The following is a 21,565-nucleotide window of genomic DNA, read 5'->3' on the forward strand; positions in this document are numbered from 1 at the left end:
ATCGTTGGGGTCAGCAGCTCGTTAGTTTTTTCAACTTTTTTTTTTATTTAAAGCATGTTTTAAAGTATGTTTTTGATGTTCACGGGCCCGCCATGAACTTAACATCATCCCTGGAGGGGAGCTTCGACCGCCGGCCCTGCAGTCTACGGTGCTTCTGGCTGCGGCGGAGATTTTAAATCTCGACCGCCGGCCTGCGGCCTACACCAACTTAAAGCCGCGGTCTCCGGTGAGGAAGAGCCAATCCTGGACTGACTCTGGACTCAGGTCCTGTCCACGGGGGGGAAATGGAGGAGGACTGGCCAAATGTTTGTGCCTTCCACCACAGTGATGAATGCTGTGGTGGATGTTTCTGTTACATTTTTATTGTGGCTGTGTGTTCCTTATTATTGTATCGCTGCTGACAACCCAAATTCCACCGTCCCTGGTTGTGTGGCAAATAAATTCTATCTAATTCTATCTATCTATCAAATTACAACCATAGTAGAGCCAGGCTCTGATCAACAGGTGCAGCACATGAATGACCTTAGTATATTCATGTATGGAAATCAGATTATAATTCATACTATTATGCATATATAGAGAGAAACAAAAACATAGAAACAAGGCAAGAGGAGTCGGACTTCCATCACTGTTCATAACAAATAAATGAATCAACCTTACCCTTTGACTATAGAAACAAGACAAAAATAATGCCGCAATTCAACCGAGATATGGTTCAATGAAATTAAAATATATAGATATATATATATATATATATATATAGATATATAGATATATATATAGATATAGATATATATATATATATATATATATATATATATACAGATATAGATATATATATGCCAATTAACCTATAAACCTGCACTTCTTTTGGATGTGGGAGAAACTGGAATATCCAGAGAAAACCCATGTGGTCATAGGGAGAATGTACAAATTCTGTAGACAGCACCCATTAGTCAGGATCAAATCTGGATCTGTGGTGCTGTAAGGCAGCGACTCTACCACTGCGCCACCCCATTAAATTATTTTTTCTGTAATATATTTATTATGGTGTCACGCCAATAAAGATGAACACATGATTCTGATTTCTGCCCTTAGTTGAATAACACACATGTCCAGTCGTTGTGTTTTACATCTACATGGCTGGTTTTCAACCTCTTCAGTCTGAAGGTCTCAACCCGAAACATCACCCATTCTTTCTCTCCAGAGATGCTGCCTGTCCTTCTGAGTTATTCCAGCTTTTTGTGTCTATCTTCAGTTTAAACCACCATCTGCAGTTCCTTCCTACACTCTTTGTTAAGCGAAACAGGTCCTATTCTCATAATATTATTCACCTCAACTAAGTCTTTTCTTCACTTCCGTTGCTGCAGAGAATACAATCCCAGATATCAAATCTTACCTCAAAGTGAAAAAAAAATTCCAGCCCTACAAACATCTTTACAAATCGCCCCTGGATCCTCTCCAGAGTAATTGCATCCTTTCTACAGCGTGTCATAGTCTTACAGCATGGAAACAGGCCCTTCATACCAACTTGTTCATGCAGATCAAGATGCCCCATCTAAACTAGTCCCATTTATCCACATCTGGCCCATATCCCTTCAAACCTTGTGTGTGCCAGTGTAAGGGCGTGGGTCAGTGTGTGTCACGTTGCGTGTGACAGCGTGTGTCAGTGAAGCAATGACAACACCCGGAGTGAGGGGAAATTCAGAGACTTGGCGACATCCAGGGAGCGTTTCCATTTCTCCTCTCCCCCCCCCCCCCCCACTTCCCCCCCCCCCCCCCACCCCGGGAATGCGGGCCCGCCCAAGTGCTCTGTGTCCAGCTGGGGTTGGGGAAGGTGAGGGTCAGTGTCCCGGGGGTCGGGAGATTCATCCCGCGGCTCCGGAGGCGGCACCGACGCTCCCACTCACCCAGTCCGCTCCTGGCCGGAGTTAAAACTCCATGGGGTGTGCACAGAGCGGCCGACAGACACAGAGCCACCGGAGGTGAGGGTGGGAGGTGTGAGCATGCCTCAGGGGTCCGTGCTGGGACGACCGCTGTGTCTCACCTATCGCACCATCTGCATGGGAATTGTGTAGTTAGTTTAGACTATAAACTGCTTGAAGTTTGCGATTCATGGACATCACCAGTCTTTAGTTTAGACTCCAAACTAAACTTTTTTCCCCCCCAAATCATCCCGAGGACCGGTTTGGACCCGTTCGCGGGCCGGTAGTTTGACAGACCTGCTTTAAACCAATGCCCTATAGTTCTTGAATCACATATCCCGGGAAAAAGACTATGCATTCACTTTTTTATTCCCCTCATGGTTTTTACTCACCTCTAAAACAATTCTTGCTTTATTTTAAATTTCCAGCACCTGCAGATTTTGGTTCCATGAATGTCAAATGGAACCATTAGTACTGCAGTTACATTGTCATTTTAAATAGTGTGCAATGGGCTTAAGCCAATCAAATTGCTCTTTCTTTACGGGAAACCCGCTGACAGAAAACTATTTCTGTGTCCCAAACATTATGGTGCCCTGAAATGGGGCGACTACGTATAAACACTGCTGTAATTTCTACATGGTGAAACCAAAATAAAAATACCCTTTAATAAAATCTGACAATGTACACTTTAACCACATGTGATGTTTACTATTACAAATCTCAAATTGTGGAGTACAGAGGCAAATAAATAAATAATGGGTCTTTGTCCCAAACATTATGGAGGGCACTATATCTTATTCAGATCTTGCCACATTCTCCATGTGTCTGAGTGATTATACTGGGACTCAAGTTTGTCCCGGTAGTGTCTCTTGTCATCCTTGATGGCGTTGCAGAGATTATAGCGGGTCTTCCCGGGATTGTTTGACTTGTATGCAGCGGACCGGACCTTAATCTCAAGGTTCATCCTAGGTCTCTTTAACGCAACTATTGTGTCTGCTTCCACTGCCACCCTGACTGCATTCTAAGCCCACACCACTCTCTGTATAAAAAACCTGCCCCACATATCACCATTAAGCTTTGCCCCACTCTCCTTAAAGCAATGCACTCTAGTCTTTGACATTTTCACCCTGGGAAAAAGGTTCTGACCGTCTACCCAATCACTGCCTCTCATCATTTTGCCTATTTCCTTTGCTCCATAGATGCTGCTGCACCCGCTGAGTTTCTCCAGCATTTTTGTCTACCATTGATTTTCCAGCATCTGCAGTTCCTGCTTGATCATTTTATATACTTCTATCGTCTCCCCTAAACCTCCGACATTCCAGAGAAAACAATCCAATGTCTATCGAACCTCTCCCGATAACTAAAGCCCTCTAGTCCAGGCAGGATTCTAGTAAACCTTGTCTACACCCTCTCCGCATCTTTCCTGCAATAATCAAAACTGCACACAATACTCTAAATACCGCCTAACCAACGTGGCACAGAGCTGCATCTTGACTAACTGGCTTGTATTCAATGACCCTAACAATGATGGCAAGCATACCATACGCCTTCATTACCACCCTATCTACTTGTGCTGCTATCTTCAGTGACCTATGAATTTGGACTCCAAGATACCTTTGTACAAAAATGCCGTTAAGGGTCTTGCCATTAACTGTATACATTCCCCTTGTATTCAACCTCCCAAAGTGCGACACCTCACACTAATTCTAGTTAAACTCTATCTGCCATTTCTCTGCCCATTTCTGCATCTGATCCATATCCAGCTGCATCTTCTGACAGCCTTCCTCACTGTCTGCAACTCCTTCAATGCTGGTGTTGTCAGCAAACTTATTCACCAACCCATCCATATTTACCTCAAGGTCATCAGCTCTGATCTCTCTCTCTCTTTCGATTGACCTCTCTCTTATGATCTACCTCTCTCATTACCTTGAGTTGGAAGCTGCCGTCTCACCTGTTTAACTGCACATTATTTCCAAAACGTGGGGATGAAAGAAACTCCGTACAGACAGCACCCGTAGTCAGGATGGAACCCAGGTCTCTGGCGCTGTAAGGTAGCAACTCTACCGCTGCGCCACCGTGCCGTCATTATTTACAATGATACAAGTGATATATTACACAATAATCCTAAAGCTTTTAACCGTACCATTTCCATTTCGCTTCCTCTTTCTTATTCTTTTCCTCTTCTTTTTTTAGGTGCTTGGTTTTTTTCTCCCTTTTCCCTTTTGCTTTGCCTCTATTTTTCACATCCTTTCTTTGCTTCAAAGATTTTTTTCCTTGCCTTTTGCAACCATATGACGTCTGTTATACAAAAAATAGTATGTTGAAACAATTTTTATCTAGTAGAGCAGGGTTGAAACAAGGTTAATTACAAGAGTTTGATGTACATATGATGACAGTTTCACAGTTTTGGGCCTGTACTCGCTGGAGTTTAGTAGGATGACAGGTGATCTCATTAAAACATACAGAATAGTGTAAGGCCTGGATAGAGTAGACGTGGCGAGGATGCTTCCACTAGTGGGAACATTTAGGACCAGATGCTACAGCCTCATAATAAAAGAAACGTACCTTTAGAAAGGAGATGAAGAGCAATTTTGGCCGGTAAAGAGGGAATTCATTGCCACAGACGGCTGTGGAGGCCAAGTTATTGGGTATTTTTAAAGCGGAGATTGACATGTTCTTGATTAGTGCAGGTGTCAAAGGTTACAGGGAGAAGTCGGGAGAGTGGGGTTCAGAGGGAGAAATAGATCAGCCATGATAGAATGGTGGAGTAGACTTAATGGGCCAAATGGTCTAATTGTGTTCCTATGACTAATGAATGAATGCACTCAATTCTACTGATATTAATGATTTTTTAAATATAGTGCATATTTTTTGGCTGCTAAGGAAGAAGTAGTAAAGACTGTGTCAACCTGATCTCACTTTGTGCTCCAGTTATTTATAAATTCATTTTGAAATAATATTCTGATGAGGAGGATGATGAATTAATAAGAAAGTTAGAGCAGCTTTTCCCACACAAAGGGTGGTACTCGTATGGAATGAGCTGGTATAAAACCATGGCCTGGGATAGTCCTTTTCCCAGGGGAAGGAAAATCAAGAACTGTAGCGTATAGGTTTAAGGCAAGGTGGCAAAGATTTACTAGGAAACCAAGGAGTAACTTTTTTCAAGAATTTCATTGTTCTGTCTGGGACATCTGACAATAAAAGACTCTTGACCCTTAGCCCAGGAGCTGGTGGGTGTATGGAACGAGCTGCCCGAGGAAGTAGTTGTGGTAGGTACAATAACATTTAAAAGCATTTAGACAAGTAGAGTTAGGAAAGATTTAAGAGCGATATGGGGCAACCACAGGCAAAGGAGACTAGCTAAGATGGGGCATCTTGTTCAGCATGGATGAGTTGGGCCAAAGGGCTTGTTTCTGTGCTATATAACTATGAATTAGCCGATGATAGCTTGTGCGCTGGCAGAGACATCAAGGGTGAGGCAGGCAGAAATGAATCATCTGCCGGCCTCACTGAACATGGTTTGAAATGACTGCTTCATCTTTGGCACTCTCGGGAGACATTGCTGTTAAGGGTGATATTCTTGGAACCATCTCCTTTATTAGTTGTTTAAGACTCCACCAACATATGATGAGTGTTTGACGGCACTGGGCCTGTACTCACTGGAGATAAGAAGAATTAGGGGGGGGGGGGGGGGGGGGGGGGGGGGGGGGGGGACCTCATTGAAACTTACAGAATAGTGAAAGGCTTGTATAGAATGGATGTGGAGACCATGTTTCCACTAGTGGGAGAATCTAGGACTAGAGGACAGCAGAATTAAAGGACGTTCCTTTAGGAAGGAGATAGAGGCATTTCTTTAGTCAGAGGGTGGTGAATCTGTGGAATTCTTTGCCAGAGAAGGCTGTGGCGGCCAAGTCAGTGGATATATTTAAGGCAGAGATAGATAGGTTCTTGATTAGTATGGATGTTAGGGGTTATGGGAGAAGGCAGGGGAATGGGATTAGAAGGGAGAGATAGATCAGCCATGATTGAATGGCGGAGTAGACTTGATGGGATGAATGGCCTAGTTCTGCTCGTATCGCTTATGACCTCATTATCATTCACAAATGAGAATGGCAGGACTGTGGCACTTTGAGGTGATGTTTTGTTGCACAAATAATGTAGCCGTAGAATGCAGCCTTTGTTGCTCGTGACACCCTCGTCTCATCAAAATTGTGAGGGCAGGAAAAAGGATCCATTGGAAAAATTGTTGAATTGTTGAATTATAGTAGGATGATAAGTAACAAATATAAATTATAAATATATACCTCAGGAATTTCATCTTCCTCCTCAGCTTTCTCAATTTTGATCCGCTTGGCTCCATTCTTTCGTCTAAAGATACAGGAAAAAATATTGTTAAGTTATAAAATTTAAATAATACGGAACCACATTGAAGGAACACATTGTTACTGACATTTGATAAAGATCTGAGTTCGGGCACCAACTCTCAGACATCTCCTCCTACTTACCCTTGGACCATGAACCCCACAGACGAGCACCAGGCCACTATCTCTAGCACCATCACTGGCTTCATCGCTTCCGGCTCCCTGCCCTCCCAAGCCTCCGACCTCATCGTTCCCCAGCCCTGCACGGCCCGATTTTACCTTCTCCCTAAAATCCACAAACCTGACTGTCCCGGTAGACCCATTGTTTCTGCTTGTTCGTGTCCTACCGAACTTATTTCCACATACCTCGACTCCACCCTATCCCCCTTGGTCAAATCCCTCCCTACCTGTGTCCAAGACACCTGACAAGCTTTTCGCCTCCTCCATGACTTCCGTTTTCCAAGCCCCCATCCCCTCATCTTCACCATGGATGTCCAATCATTCCACACCTCCATCCCCTATCTGGGGGTTCGTAAAGCCCCCGTTTCTTCCTCGACCACAGAACCAACCAATCCCCGTCTACTGATACTCTCCTCCACCTTGCGGAGCTGCTCCTTACCCTAAACAACATTTCCTTTGAATCCTCCCATTTTCCCCAAATCCAAGGCGGAACTATGGGCACGCGCATGGGCCCCAGCTATGCCATTCCTCTTTGTAGAACAATCCTTGTTTGAGGTGTACCGTGGCCCTATCCCGAAACTCTACCTCTGCTACATCGACGACTGCATTGGTGCTACCTCCTGCGACTCTCCGTAATCTTCTCAGGAAGTAGAGGCGCTGATGTGCTTTCTTAATAATTGCATCAGTGTTCTCAGACCAGGAAAGATCTTCAGAGATGTGCACGCCCAGGAATTTGAAGATCTTGACCCTTTCAACCATCGACCTGTTGATATAAACGGGACTGTGGGTCCCCATCCTACTCCTTCCAAAGTCCACAATCAGTTCCTTGGTTTTGTTGGTGTTGAGTGCCAGGTTATTGTGCTGGCACAATATGGACAGTTGCTTGATCTCTCTTCTATACTCCGACTCATCCCCATCAGTGATACGTCCCACAACAGTGGTGTCGTCAGTGAACTTGATGATGGAGTTCGCACTATGACCGTCTACGCAGTCATGAGTATAGAGTGAGTACAGCAGGGGGCTGAGCACGCAACCTTGAGGTGCTCCCATGCTGATTGTTATCGAGGCTGACACATTTCCACCTATACGAACAGACTGTGGTCTGTGAATGAGGAAGTGGAGGATCCAATTGCAGAGGGATGCGCAGAGACCCAGTTCTGCGAGTTTGGTAACCAGCTTGGAGGGGATGATTGTGTTGAATGTCGAGCTGTAATCAATGAATAACAGCCTGACATATGAGTTTTTGTTGTCCAAGTGGTCCAGTGCGGAGTGGAGGGCCAGCGAGATCGCATGCACCGTTGATCTGTTGTGGCGGTAAGCGAACTGCAGTGGGTCCAGGTTTTTGTCACGGTAGGAGTTGATTTGCGCCATGATCAACCTCTCAAAGCACTTCATCACCACAGACGTTAGTGCCACTGGTCGATAATCATTGAGGCACGTCACCTTACTCTTCTTGGGCACTGGTATAATTGATGCCCTTTTAAAGCAGGTGGGAACCTCAGAAGTGAGAGGTTGAAAATGTCCGTAAAAACTCCAGCCAGTTGGTCTGCACAGGTTTTTAGAACACGACTGGATATACCATCAGGTCCAGGCGCTTTTCGGGGGTTCACCCCTCTGAACGATTTCCTGACGTCGGCCTTTGTGACTGAGACTGAAATACCATCACAGCAAATGGAGGCTCGGGAAGGCACATCAATGATCTCCCTATCAAAGCGTGCGTAAAACACATTGAACTCGTCAGGGAGTGATGTTTCGCTGACATTCGAGCTGCCTCCTGATTTTGCCTTGTAGGAGGTGATTGCATTCAGGCCCCGCCACAGCTGCCGAACATCTGTCTCCAGTTTGGAGCAGAAGTCCTTTTTGGCCTTTTTGATGGCCTTACCAAAGTCGTATCTGCACATCTTGTAGACCACTGTATCATCAGACATGAATGCCCGGTGTCTGGTCTTCTGAAGAGTGCGGATCTCAAAGTTCATCCAAGGTTTCTGATTGGGAAACACTCAAGTTCAAGTGAGTTTATTGTCATGTGTCCCTGTATAGGACAATGAAATTCTTGCTTTGCTTAAGCACACAGAAAATAGTAGGCATTTACTACAAAACAGATAAATGTGTCCATATACCATGATATATATACACACATGAATAATTAAACTGATAAAGTGCAAATAACAGAAAGTGGTTATTAATGATCAGAGTTTTGTCCGAGCCAGATTTAATAGCCTGATGGCTGTGGCGAAGTAGCAATTCCTGAACTTGGTTGTTGCAGTCTTCAGGCTCAGAAGGTTTTTGTAGGGATGCAGTCCTCCACACATTTCTTTACGAAGTCTGTAACGACTGTGGCGTATTTGTTCACGTCCGTTGCCGAGTCCTTGAACATTGCCCAGTCTACAGACTCCAAACAGTCCTGGCCAGTGTACGGTCCATACGGTGGATGGAGAACCCTTCAGGCTGGACCGCTGAGTCTGGGGAGCTGGGGGTGAGCCATGTCTCTGTGAAACAGAACACAGAGCATTCCCTCAGCTCCCTTTGATAAAGCAGCCTTGCCCTTAAGTCCTCCACTTTATTTTCAAGGGACTGTACATTTGCCAGTGGGATAGTAGGGAGAAGTCCTGCCCGTCGGCCACGTTTTCGGACACAATGGAGGCCTCCCCTTTGTTTCCAGGTACTGTGTTTACTGTACCTGCTGTTTCTGTAAACCTGCGCTGGACCGGGGATTCCTTCAGACGGCAGCTCCAGCTCCATTGTTCCTGGAAGATCCAGCTCGTCGGCTCTGGAGGTCATCCCAGAGTTTCCAGGTACAGTACCTGCGTTCCTCCGTCGGGTCGGGAGTTTTACAGCCAGCATGGGAAGGTTTAAAGTCCAGGGCTCCCGCAGCTGCGGGGGATCACAAATTTGTAAGAGCGTTCAGGTGCCAGAGCAGCTTGTCCGAAACAGCACCGATTTCTGCCAATTTAAGAAGCGGAAGGTTTGCGAGTAGATTTCTAGGTGACGGGTGGGATGATAATATAACCCCTTTATGAGCTGCTGCTATCACAACACAATGATATTTAATTGGAAAGGCTTCATTTTGTGATGAAATATAAGAGTCACCTCAATTGCGAGGTAATTGCAGCCAACCACTGCTTGTTCTCCCAAGTGAAGGTTTTAAATTGACATTGTATTGAAGGTTGACAACAAAAGAGGAAACCAACATTTCTTTTACCAAGTTTCAACAGACACCCAGACTGTTGTGCATATCCTCAAAGTCTTAGAAAAGCTTTGTCATAAGTTTAACACTGTGATATAAGAGAATTGTAATATAAAATTGCTGCCTATTGGATAATTATGATCAGTACAATATTCCATAACCCTTTATTGTTTTCCCTACATAAAGCAGGCTCCACCACATTGATCTCTAGACAACTTACACCAATCCAAGATCACAAATGAAAGATAGAAATGTACAGAATAGTGAAAGGCTTGGATAAATTGGATGTGGAGAGGGTGTTTCCACTAGTGGGAGAGTCTGGGATGAGAGGTAACAGCCTCAGAATGAAAGGACGGTCCTCTGGGAAGATGAGGAGGAATTTATTTAGTCAGAGGGTGGTGAATCTGTGGAATTTTTCTCCACAAAAACGGCCTTGGAGGCCAAGTCAGTGGATATTTGTAAGGCAGAGATAGACAGATACTTGATTAGGTCTTCAGGGGAGAAGGCAGGAGAATGGGGTTAGGAGGGAGAGATAGATCAGCCATGATTGAATGGCCTAATTTAGCTCCTATCACATATGACCTTATGACAAATGAACCATTGTAAGCACTGTTGCTAACAAAGACGCACCTCAACATTTGGATAGGTCAGCTGCTGAAAGTGTAGAATCTTTAATTTAGCAGTGGCTGAAACATGGGAAGTGTCTGACTCTGTTTGGAACACTACCAACGGAAACGGAATCCACATCATCACCAGTGTGACAACATCCAACGTCACAAAGCAGCAAGGATTCAATCACAAACATTTTCAGCACTTGCCTTCTTGAACCTTTCATAAATCTGGATTAGATATTTATCCATTGATGGGATTCAGATTTACTACATGCTATAGTGACATCTCAACTCTTGATCATGGCATATTTGTCCGAGTCACTTCATTTCCCATCAACTAATCCAGCTATTATGTTATGTTCTAAAGTTTGTAGGAGGCAAGGGTTGGAAGAATATAAAGTTTTTGGTAGGTAACAAGTTGAGGATGATTACAAAGATAAATGATGGACAAAACTACACAGGGTCTTCAAAGCAAGAATAAAACATTTAAAGTTAAGCAGGGTATTGACCAGTACACACTAAGTGATGGAAGATTAGGATTGAAAGCCATCCAGATATGCACGGCTAAATATTGTAGATGATTAAACAAACTTCCAGAAGAACAGTATAATGTGCCCGAAAGATTGGGCCCAAAGAGAGTTGTGAGTCTGTGGAATTCTCTGCCTCAGAAGGCGGTGGAGGCAGGTTTTCTGGATACTTTCAAGAGAGAGTGATAGGGTTCTTAAAGATAGCGGAGTTCGGGGTATGGGTAGATGGCAGGAACGGGGTACTGATTGGGAATCAGCAGCCAGGATCACGTTGAATGGTGGTGCTGGCTCAAAGGGCCGAATGGCCTACTCCTGTATCTATTGTCTATTGATGTGAAATTGAAATTCACAAAACTGAAGTGTAACTTGTAACGTTGATCTGTAATTGTTTAGGAGACACAAAATTAAAGAGTAATGAAACTACTCATTCTTTGATTCGAGCCAGGTTTCTGCAAGGGCCTATATGAAAGTCTAAGCTTATCAAAAAAAATGTTTTTTCTGTGCTGCATGGTATTTCTATACAGGTGCACAACCTTTTATCCGAAAGCCTTGGGACCAGACACTTTTCGTAATTCAGAATTTTTCGGCTTTCGGAATGGAAGATTTTTAGCGTAGATTTTAACGGCTGGCTCAGTGGTAGAGTGCTCGGCTCGTATCCGCAAGGTCGTGAGTTTGCGCCTCGATCCCGGCAGTTACTCGATCGCGAGTTTGAGTCTTCAATGTAGTTTTTTCTTGCAGAATAGGAGAGAATAGGGAGGGTTAGGCTGGGATCATTCTCTGCGAGATAATCTAAGTGCGGGAGACAAGTGTAGGAGAGGTGTACTGACTGTGTGGGCAGAACTTTGGAAGTGATTGCCCACCATTCTCAAAAGCCGCTGTGTCTCCCTGTCCCTCCAACTCCAGAGGAATCCGCTCCCCGATGGGCCGCTACGGCAACAAGTGGCAGTTCGCCCACAGCCCGAGCTGCGCCCCCTCATCCGCAACCCGAGTTCCTCTGGAGTTGGAGCGGGACTGGGCTAGAGTTGTTGCTGGCTGTGAGTCTCTGGGATCTCCTTGCTTGCAGTGGGCCTGGGGGTCGGTGTCCTGATGAGGGGGCGCAGCTCGGGCTGTGGGCGAACTGCCACTTGTCGCTGTAGCGGCCCATCGGGGAGCGGCTTCTGGTGGTCCTGGTCTCTCAGCTCCTGTCCAGGGGGGTGGCCGGAGACGTCAGGACCAACAAGAACCCGCTCCCCGCTGCGCCGCTACACCGACAAGTGGCAGTTCGCCCACAGCCCGAGCTGCGCCCCCTCATCCGCAACCCCGGGTTCCTCTGGAGTTGGAGCGGGGCTGGGCTAAAGTTGCTGCTGGCTGTGAGTCTCTGGGATCTCCGTGCTTGCAGTCGGTGTCCCGTTGGTCCTGACGTCTCCGGTCACCCCTCTGGACTGGAGCTGAGACTGGGAACTGTACCGCCCTTGCCCCCTCCCTCTGCAACTGCAAACAACTCCACAGTTCCCAGTCTCAGCTCCTGTACAGGGGGTGGCCGGAGACGTCACAGCCCGAGCTGCGCCCCCTCATCCGCAACCTCAAGACCAAGACGCACCTTGCACACCATCAGCTTCGGTCCCTACGGGGAGCGTGTTCCTCTGGAATTGGAACGGGGCTGGGCTGCTGCTGGCTGCGGGTCTCTGGGTTCTCCGTGCTTGCAGTGGGCCTGGGGGCCGGTGTCCCGTTGGTCCTGACGTCTCCGGTGACTGGCACTAGCTCCGACGTGAAGACAGTGCAAAGCCCCCGCGCCGGTGCAATGGGCGGGGAGCTGGAGAGGGGAGGGAGGGGGTCACACACATGGCCGGGAAGCAGAGGGATGTAGGTGGGGTGAAACTTAAGGGAGCGACAATTTGCTGCTGCCTGCCCGCTGAGTTAAAAAGTTCTCATGCAAGACTCACGATACACTGTGTATCGTGAGTCTACCTTGGGAACGTTTTAACGCAGCTGGCAGGTAGCAACAGATTGTCAATTATTAACCCTCCCGCGCAATATACCCTCACCTTCTCTTTTATGAATGGGGATTTAGTTCCCCTTTCTTCGAGGACCGACCGGAGGTTCCGCTGTCACCTCTGCGGGCCGCCCTCGGTGAACGTTTTCAAGGACCTTTCTTCAAGGACTGAAAAAATGTCGCTATTCGGAGGTTTTCGTTATTTGGATCGTCGGATAAAAGGTTGTGCACCTGTACTATGTGCAAGTGTATTTTATATGTGATAAATGGGAATGACTGGGCTCAATATGATTGTGCATTAGCAGCAAAGTTGGTTTTAATTCATCATGCATCCGATGTGTACATAAAAGACTAGAACCATTTTTGTACACCCAGACCCTGCTCTGAACAGACAACACAGACATTAGAAGGCAGCCACAGCTGATAATCAGAGGCAGCAGTAGAGTTGCTGCCTTACAGCGCTGGAGACCCGGCTTCAATCCTGACTACGGGTGCTGCCTGTACGGGGTTTGTATGTGCGACCCGTCACCACGTGGGTTTTCACTGAGATCTTCGGTTTCCTCCCACATTCCAAAGGCATACAAGTTTGTAGGTAAATTGCCTTGGTATAAATTGTCCCTAGTGTGTGTAGGATAGTGTTAATGTGCAGGGATCGCTGGTAGACATGGACTCAGTGGGCCAACGGGCCTGTCTCCATGCTGCGCCTCTAAACTAAACTAATTAAATGGCGTTGTCAGACCAAATGGTTAGCCATGTAGTCACTTGACAATGGCACTTACTGGTTAGAGTTGACATCACAATGAGCCCTTTTCGTAGCACATTCAACAGGAAATCCATCTTCATCCACATCTTGGTCCTCAACCAGCCTACAAATTATATGGACAAAAATAAGATTTCTATATAGCCACAACATGATATTTTCAAATCGCTGTTAATCAGATAACGTTTCTCTGATCTCTTTATTCTTAGAAACTATTCCTTTGACAGAAGAAGTTTTGTAAAATAAAAAGTAGAAGCAAAATCAGTGCAAACCTCACCTTTCACAACTTTACTTTGCAGCATCAGTTACAACTCTCGACTTCTAACTGTAGAACTCCTTTCAATAATATTGAAGCAGTCTAGTTGTATAAAACATTGGTGAGACTGCATTTAGAATATTGTGTTCAGTTCTGGGCACCATGTTATAGGAAAGATGTTGTCAAAGGTACAGAGAAGATTTATGAGGATGTTGCCAGGACTAGAGGGTGAGTAGGGATAGGGATACTTTGAGTAGGCTGGGTCTCTATTCCTTGGATCGCAGAGGGATGAGTGGTGATCTTTTAGAGGTGAATAAAATCATGAGAGGAATAGATCTGGTATACAGCCTCTCCATATAGCTCACACCCTCTAGTCCTGGCAACATCCTCATAAATCTTCTCTGAATCATTTCTAGCTTGACAACATCTTTCCTACAACATGGTGCCCAGAACTGAACACAATACTTTAAATACCGTCTCACCAATGTCTTATAAAACTGCAACATGACCTCTCAACTTTTATACTCAATACTCTGACTGATGAAGGCCAAAGTGCCAAAAGCCTTTTTGACCAACTTATCTACATGCGACTAGACCTTCAAGGAACCATGCACCTGTACTCCTAGATCCCTCTGCTCTACTACCCAGAGGCCGACCATTCACTGTGTAGGTCCTGCCCTTGTTCGACGTCCCAAAATGCAACACCTCACGTTTCTCCGTATTAAATTCCATCAACCATTCCTCCGCCCACCTGGCCAATCGATCCAGATCCTGCTGCAATCTTTCACAACCATCTTCACTATCTGTAAAACCACCCACTTTTGCGTAATAACACCAGGATAAGCACTCAACCAAGAAAACCAAGCCCAAAGCCAAAGTACTATCTACACTGCTTTTACACGCTTATGCTATAGGACAATAACTAACTCCATATGCAATAGTAAGTTATCTAGAAACAGAGAAAAATAGGTGCAGGAGTGGGCCATTCGGCCCTTCGAGCCAGCAGCACCATTCAATATGATCATGACCGATCATCTAAAATCAGTATCCCGTTCCTGCTTTTTCCCCTATCACTTATGAAATTAACTGGAAACCTATCAAGCTGACATACATGTGTATGTCTCCAAAGGTACAAACTGGAGAGGGTGGTTGAGGTACAGATATTAATTCCAAGAATCTTGTTATAGAGTCATACAGCGTAGAAACAGGCCTTTCGTCGCACCTACACCGGACATGTCCTAGCTACCATAGTCTCTCCTGCCTGTGTTTGGCCCATATCCCTCCAAACCTATCCTATCCATGTACCTTTTTCATAAACGTTTGGGATAGTCCAAGCCTCAACTACCTCCTCTGGCAGCTTGTTCCATACACCCACCAAGGAACACCCAGTAACAGGTAGTCAGGGGTCAGCCATATGTTATCAGGTAGCGGTCCCAACCCCCGGCACACACTGATATGAGAGGTGGCTGTACAGTGGAGGATCCTTACTTCAAACATTACCTCCGCTGTAGTTTGCAAGTTATCAGTATTCAGCTAGTGAAGATATAAATGGACAAGGGATCATCAGGACAGCAGCTCCTATTGTGCTGCATGAGGATTCTTATCCCCACTCCCACAGTCTCTGTTGGCTTGACAGAAAATGACCATCAATGTCTTACAGTTGAGAAAAGTATCCTCCCAGGCAACCAAAAACAGGATTGCTAGCAAACCCAACAACATGGGTATCAATATTTTAAAGTGCCGAAAGGATGAGATTGAGGTTAATTCCCGGGAATGGCGGGACTGTCATATGCTGAGAGAATGGAGCAGCTAGGCTTGTACACTCTGGAATTTAGAAGGATGAGTGGGTATCTCATTGAAACATATAAGATTGTTAAGGATTTGGACACGCTAGAGGCAAGAAACATGTTCCCGATGTTGGGGGAGTCCAGAACCAGGGACCACAGTTTAAGAATAATTTAGAATGGAAACGAGGAAACACTTTTTCTCACAGAGAGTGGTGAGTCTGTGGAGTTCTCTGCCTCAGCGGGTGGTGGAGGCCAGTTCTCTGGATACTTTCAATAGAGAGCTAGATAGGGCTCTTAAAGATAGCGGAGTCAGGGGATATGGGGAGAAAGCAGGAACGGAGTACTGATTGGGGATGATCAGCTACGATCACATTGAATGGCGGTGCTGGCTCAAAGGACTGAATGGCCTACTCCTGCACCTATTGTCTATTGATTGGTGAAGGATTGACCTGTGAAGGAAGATTCCAAAAACAAGTACTTTTCAGCTTTGAATGAAACCAACTCATTCTAAATTTCTAGAAAACATTCTATTTAGCGACATTCTCCTCAACAAAAAGCACACGTTATATACCAGCTTCTGAAGCACGATTCTTAGCTTTTGAAGCCTGATGATCAGACACACTTTTCCAGCTATCATTCCAATTAAAAAAAATAGAGAATTAGCTATTATTGCTAATTCATTTTCCATGTAGATGTAGCTTGCTAATACATTTTCTATGTAGATTGCTAGTACATTTTCTATGTTAGTATTAATTGCTCCATCTGAAAACTGGAGTTTCAATCTGAAGAAACATGTAGTGTAATTAACAGTGACCAGGCAATCGTAACACCATCACAAATTTGATGGAAGCTGAATTTATAATTCTGACTCACTTTGTAGAAGGATCCTCAGCATGTTCATCGTTCTTCTCTACTTGCTCGCTTTCTGGATTTTCACCATCTTCCTCAGAGCTGACTGGCTCTGTTTGCATATTCACATTAGGCCTTTAACCAATAAAAGGTAAACTATTGTTATTGAAAATGTTAGTCACATGCGGCGCGGTGGCACAGCGGTAGAGTTGCTACCTCACAGCGCCAGAGACCCAGGTTCCATCCCGACTATGGGTGCTGTCTGTACGGAGTTTGTACGTTATCCCTGTTACCTGCGTGGGTTTTCACCGAGACAATAGACAATAGAGCTTCGGTTTCCTCCCACACTCCAAAGACGTACAGGTTTGAGTGTTAATTGCCTTGGGTTTGTCTACTTGGTATAACTGTAAATTGTCCCTAGTGTGTGTCGGCTTGTGTTATTGTGCGGAGATGGCTGGTCGGTGTGAACTAGGTGGGCTGTATCCCTAAACTAAACATCAAGCATCAAATCTTTGCAAAGTAATCCGTTAAAACATACTATTTAATTGCAATATAGAACAGTACTACTGTACGGACAAGGCATAGGTGATGATGGCAAGGAAGATGGTGCAAAAATAAATCCACATGTACTTTTTGACTAAAACCGCAGCAGATTCTGCACAAAAGTAGTCTCACAAAACACAAAAATACATACCATCACATAGGCAGGATGTGAAGGTATAGAAAGATAAATTACAGGAACACACTCTTTAACCAAGTATTAGAAAGATCACAGCGAAAGCCAAAGGCTGGAACGCAGTGGTAAATGTAATATTATGGTAATGGTGCTCTGGAGAGATGAAGTGTAATTAAGTGTAACTACAGAGAGGATGGTACTGAATAGTTGGCAAAAGCCAACAATCAATAATTTTGTGTAGGAAGGAACTGCAGATACTGGTTTAAACCGAAGATAGATACAAAAAGCTGGAGTAACTCAGTGGGTCAGGCAGTATCATAAGATACTAAGTGATACAAGCAGAATTAAGCCATTCGGCCCATCAAGTCTACTCTGACATTCAATCATGTCTGAACTATCTCTCCATCCTAACCCCATTCTCCTGCCTTCTACCCATAACCTTGGACACTTGTACCAATCAAGAATCTATCTCTGCTCTAAAAATATCTACTGACTTGGCCTCCACAGCCAAATGTGGCAAATAATTCCAGATTCATCACTTTCTGCCAAAATAAATTCCTCCTAAAATACTTCCTAAAAGAACGTCCTTTAATTCTGAAGCTACGACCTCTAGTCCTAGATTCTTCCACTAGTGAAAACATCCTCTCCACATCCACTCTATCCAGTGGCGCAGCAGTAGAGTTGCTGCCTAATAGTGCTTACAGCGCCAGAGACCCGGGTTCGATCCTGACGACAGGTGCTATCTGTACGGAGTTTGTACATTCTCCCTGTGTCCGCGTGGGTTTTCTCCGAGATCTTCGGTTTCCTCCCACACTCCAACAAAAGTACAAGTTTGTAAGTTAATTGGCTTGGAAAATGTAAATTGTCTCTAGTGTGTGTAGGATAGTGGTGATATGCAGGGATTGCTGGTCGGTGCGGACTCGGTGAGCCAAAGGGCCTGTTTCCACGCTGCATCTCTAAACTAAACTCTGGTTAAAAAGTTGTGTATCATGTATAATCAGTCAACCGATTGTTAATTTAATAATAAACAATGAATTTGTAAATATAATATCCCCCTCAACCCCTCTCTATATCCTGTGCCCTTCCCCACCCAGGCCCCATTTCTCCCATTATCTCGCGCCTCGCAGCGGCGGCAATGCCCCGCGGAGTCGACCCGTGGATGACGAGAACGTGGGGGGACTGCCATGAGGGAGGGGGAAGGACAATGGACAGCAGGGAGGGAGGGAGAACAAAGGACACTGGGGACCCGGCATGGGGGAACCACAGTGGGAAGAGAGCAAAAGGAGGAGCCGGCATGGGGGAACCACAGTGGGAAGAGAGCAAAAGGAGGAGCCGGCATGGGGGAACCACAGTGGGAAGAGAGCAAAAGGAGGAGCCGGCGTGCTTTGTAACTTTGTCAGCCCTTTCCTGTCCTTCTTTCCCCCACAACCCTGTCCCATACCACCTATATGGAGGTCTTAGTGAAAAGATATCTACTGCGAGCTTCTTTGGACCTGCTTATTTCTCATTTGCTGCTGAAGAAAACATCCAGAGGTGGAAAAATGTCAATTGAGGAAATCACATAGGCCCTAAAATATGTGAGATTATTAAATATATTTTACTTTCACTGATGGAAATTTAGGATTACATTGCATCACTGAACGATAATTCCCACCTGTAACAAAAGGAGACTATGAAAGATCAAACATTTCTTATCTTACTCCTCCACAAGATGATCTCCCCTCTCTGGAGTTTCTTTGCTCGTTAGTTTTCCAGTTGTTATTTTTTCAGTTGCATCTTGATCACCAATGCCTGCTTCCAGTTCATTATCTGATCTACTGTTCAAAAGAAATACAATTGTCAGATCAGCTTGCCAAAAGTCTAAATTGAAGTTTATAAACAAAGAAAATAGGTGCAGATGGCCCTTCGAGCCAGCGCCGCGATTCAATATGATCATGGCTGATCGTCCAAATTCAGTACCCCGTTCCTGCTTTCTCCCCATATCCCCCGATTCCGTTAGCCCTATCTAACACTCTCTTGAAGACATCCAGTGAATTGGCCTCCACTGCCTTCTGAGGCAGAGAATTCCATAGATTCACAACTCTCTGGGTGGAAATGTGCTTCCTAATCTCAGTCATAAATGGCTTACCCCTTATTCTTAAACTGTGACCCCTAGTTCTGGACTCCCCCAACATGGGGAACATGTTTCCTGCATCTACCCTGTCCAAACTCTTAAGAATTTTATATGTTTCTATAAGATATCCTCCCATCCTTCTAAAGTCCAGTGAATATAAGCCTAGTCGACCCATTCTTTCATTATATGTCAGTCCCGCCATCCTGGGAATAAACCCGGTGAACCTACACTGCACTCCCTCAATGACAATAATATCCTTCCTCAAATTAGGACCAAAATTGCACACAATACTCCCAAGTGCGGTCTCACCAGGGCCCTGTACAACTGCAGTAGGACCTCCTTGCTCCTAAACTCAAATCCAACATGCCATTAGCTTTTTTCACTGCCTGCTGTACCTGACTGAAGAAGTTGTCTCGACCCGAAACGTCGCTCATTCCTTCTCAGACACCAAAATTAATACCATTGATTGGTATTAGAAATTGTTGGCAGAGTTCTCACATAATGCCCATTTAATTTAATTAAGACAAGCAATATTGATTAAAAAAAAATTAAAACAGGGATTATGGGTAAAGCAACTTAGTTTTGTAAATGAAAAAGGGGCAGATGAACAAATGAAAGAGAGGATAAGGAACTTCTTGAGATTGTTATCCAGAGTTGGTGGCTGAGCTAGTGACTGTCCATATTCAAGATTACTTTGGTGGAAAAGGGGATAAGGCAACATAAGTAATGTGGCAAAAAACAAATGTGATTGTGATTATTATGTACAAGTAGAAATTGAGGAAGATGTTTTCAACAGCTGAAAATAAGGCAATATTAATTATTTTGTAACTAAGCGCTGAGCCTGAATATGCAAGTACATGTGCACATGTACACTTCGTGGGCATTGGGGAAGGCCATTGCTTCACCTACTCTGGACTGGATTGCTGGGAACAGTGCCAAAAGTAATATTCCAAAAGATTAAGTTCACAAAGACTCAAACTATTTCCAGTTCAACTAGGCAATGTAAGTCACGTCAAGTCCAAAGATACATACCTATTGAGACTACTTTCTTTCTGGTCTTGTGGTTGATTGGAAGATATATTTTCCTGCAAAAACCACGTACAATGCTGAACACTTGCACTTAACACGGAAATATCAAAACTATTCACATGCAAACAGTACATCTTATCAACAGCAATTTGTTTTGGTTACTGACTCAACTTGATTCTAACTGCAATGGCAATTCTGGTTGCCTCTTGAACACATTCAGTCTGCTCAATGAGTGAATAAAAACTTGAAATAACTCAACAAGTCAAGATGATACTATAACATTGTGAAATGCTAAAGCATAAAAGCAGATTCAATCAATCAATGTCCATATGAAGAAAAAGATGGCGGACAGCGGGGGTGATGCGCCGTTGTGTATGGCCGCTCCTCCTGCTGTCCGTCCTTTCACCCTTATTTATTTTTATTTTTAGTCCTGTTCATATCAGGTGTTTATTGGAGGTCTTCTTTTATGTGGTGGGTGGGGGAGGGGAAGGGGGAAATTATTTTTAACCCCAGTCCTACCTGGTCGGAGATGCGGTTTTTCTCCGAACCGCATCTTCGTCCTCTCTGTGCGGCCTAGTCGAACTGGAGCAGCGCTGAGCGGCGTTTCCTGCGGGGACTGCAGCTTCGACGGCGGTGTAGATGCTGGGACATCTACAAGGAGCGGGCGATGCCTTACCGGGTCGCCTTGCGGTAATCTCCGGGGCACTGTGACCGTTGACGGCACCGCGGAGCCTGGGATCCGAGATCGCCAGTGTCGGGGGTTCGGCCGGCGCGGTTAGAAATTGAACTTTGGTCGGGTTGCAGTCTTCGGGGGGGGGCAAGCGGCCGCTTCAGTCCTGGCCGCTGATGGATGTTCACCGACGCCGATGATCCAGCTTCACGGCAAGAGGGCCTGAAGACACCGGGCTGGCTGAGGAGGCCAGATATAGGCCCCGACCTCGGGTGGACTATGAGGGGGAGAACTGGATATTTTTGGTGCCTTCCCTCACAGTGAATTCTGCTGTGGGGGGACGTTTCATGTTGATTTCTATAGTGTACTGTTTCTGTGTCTTTTTTCTTTTTCTCTTTTTTTGATTTGTATGGATTTATTGCATTGATCTGTTCAATTAATTTAATCAATCTCTGTAAAGCACTTTGGTTCAAATACTGGTTTTGTTGAAAAGTGCTATATAAATAAATATTATTATTATTATTATTATTATTATTATGTTATTTTTGTAAAGCATTCCAATCTGACCTATTCCTTCCCTTTTCCCATTTGCATGCAAACTATTTAATTTGTTCAACCCTTTGTTCAATGGTCCCAAGGAACCTACAGACTAAGTTTTAAAT

At 44.9% G+C, this 21,565-nt stretch overlaps 1 protein-coding gene across 4 annotated transcripts in view; it reads right to left on the bottom strand.

Moving 5' to 3' along the window:
* Positions 1-21,565, bottom strand: part of LOC129696109 (DNA topoisomerase 1-like) — a 69,780-nt gene that overhangs the window by 30,179 nt on the left and 18,036 nt on the right. For 2 of the 4 annotated variants that reach the window (XM_055633566.1, XM_055633569.1), the window contains exons 6-11: positions 20,237-20,289; positions 18,792-18,908; positions 16,440-16,550; positions 13,543-13,629; positions 6,230-6,293; positions 4,069-4,223 (exon numbers count right to left, since the gene is read on the bottom strand). In XM_055633566.1, the coding sequence (XP_055489541.1) occupies positions 4,069-4,223; positions 6,230-6,293; positions 13,543-13,629; positions 16,440-16,550; positions 18,792-18,908; positions 20,237-20,289 (587 nt within the window). Of the gene's footprint in view, positions 1-4,068; positions 4,224-6,229; positions 6,294-10,283; positions 10,320-13,542; positions 13,630-16,439; positions 16,551-18,791; positions 18,909-20,236; positions 20,290-21,565 lie in introns of those variants that run through there. The other 2 variants (XM_055633567.1, XM_055633570.1) reach the window with 2 other exon arrangements.

The sequence above is a fragment of the Leucoraja erinacea genome, chromosome 4 (genome assembly GCF_028641065.1).
Source record: "Leucoraja erinacea ecotype New England chromosome 4, Leri_hhj_1, whole genome shotgun sequence".
Lineage (NCBI taxonomy): Eukaryota > Metazoa > Chordata > Chondrichthyes > Rajiformes > Rajidae > Leucoraja > Leucoraja erinaceus.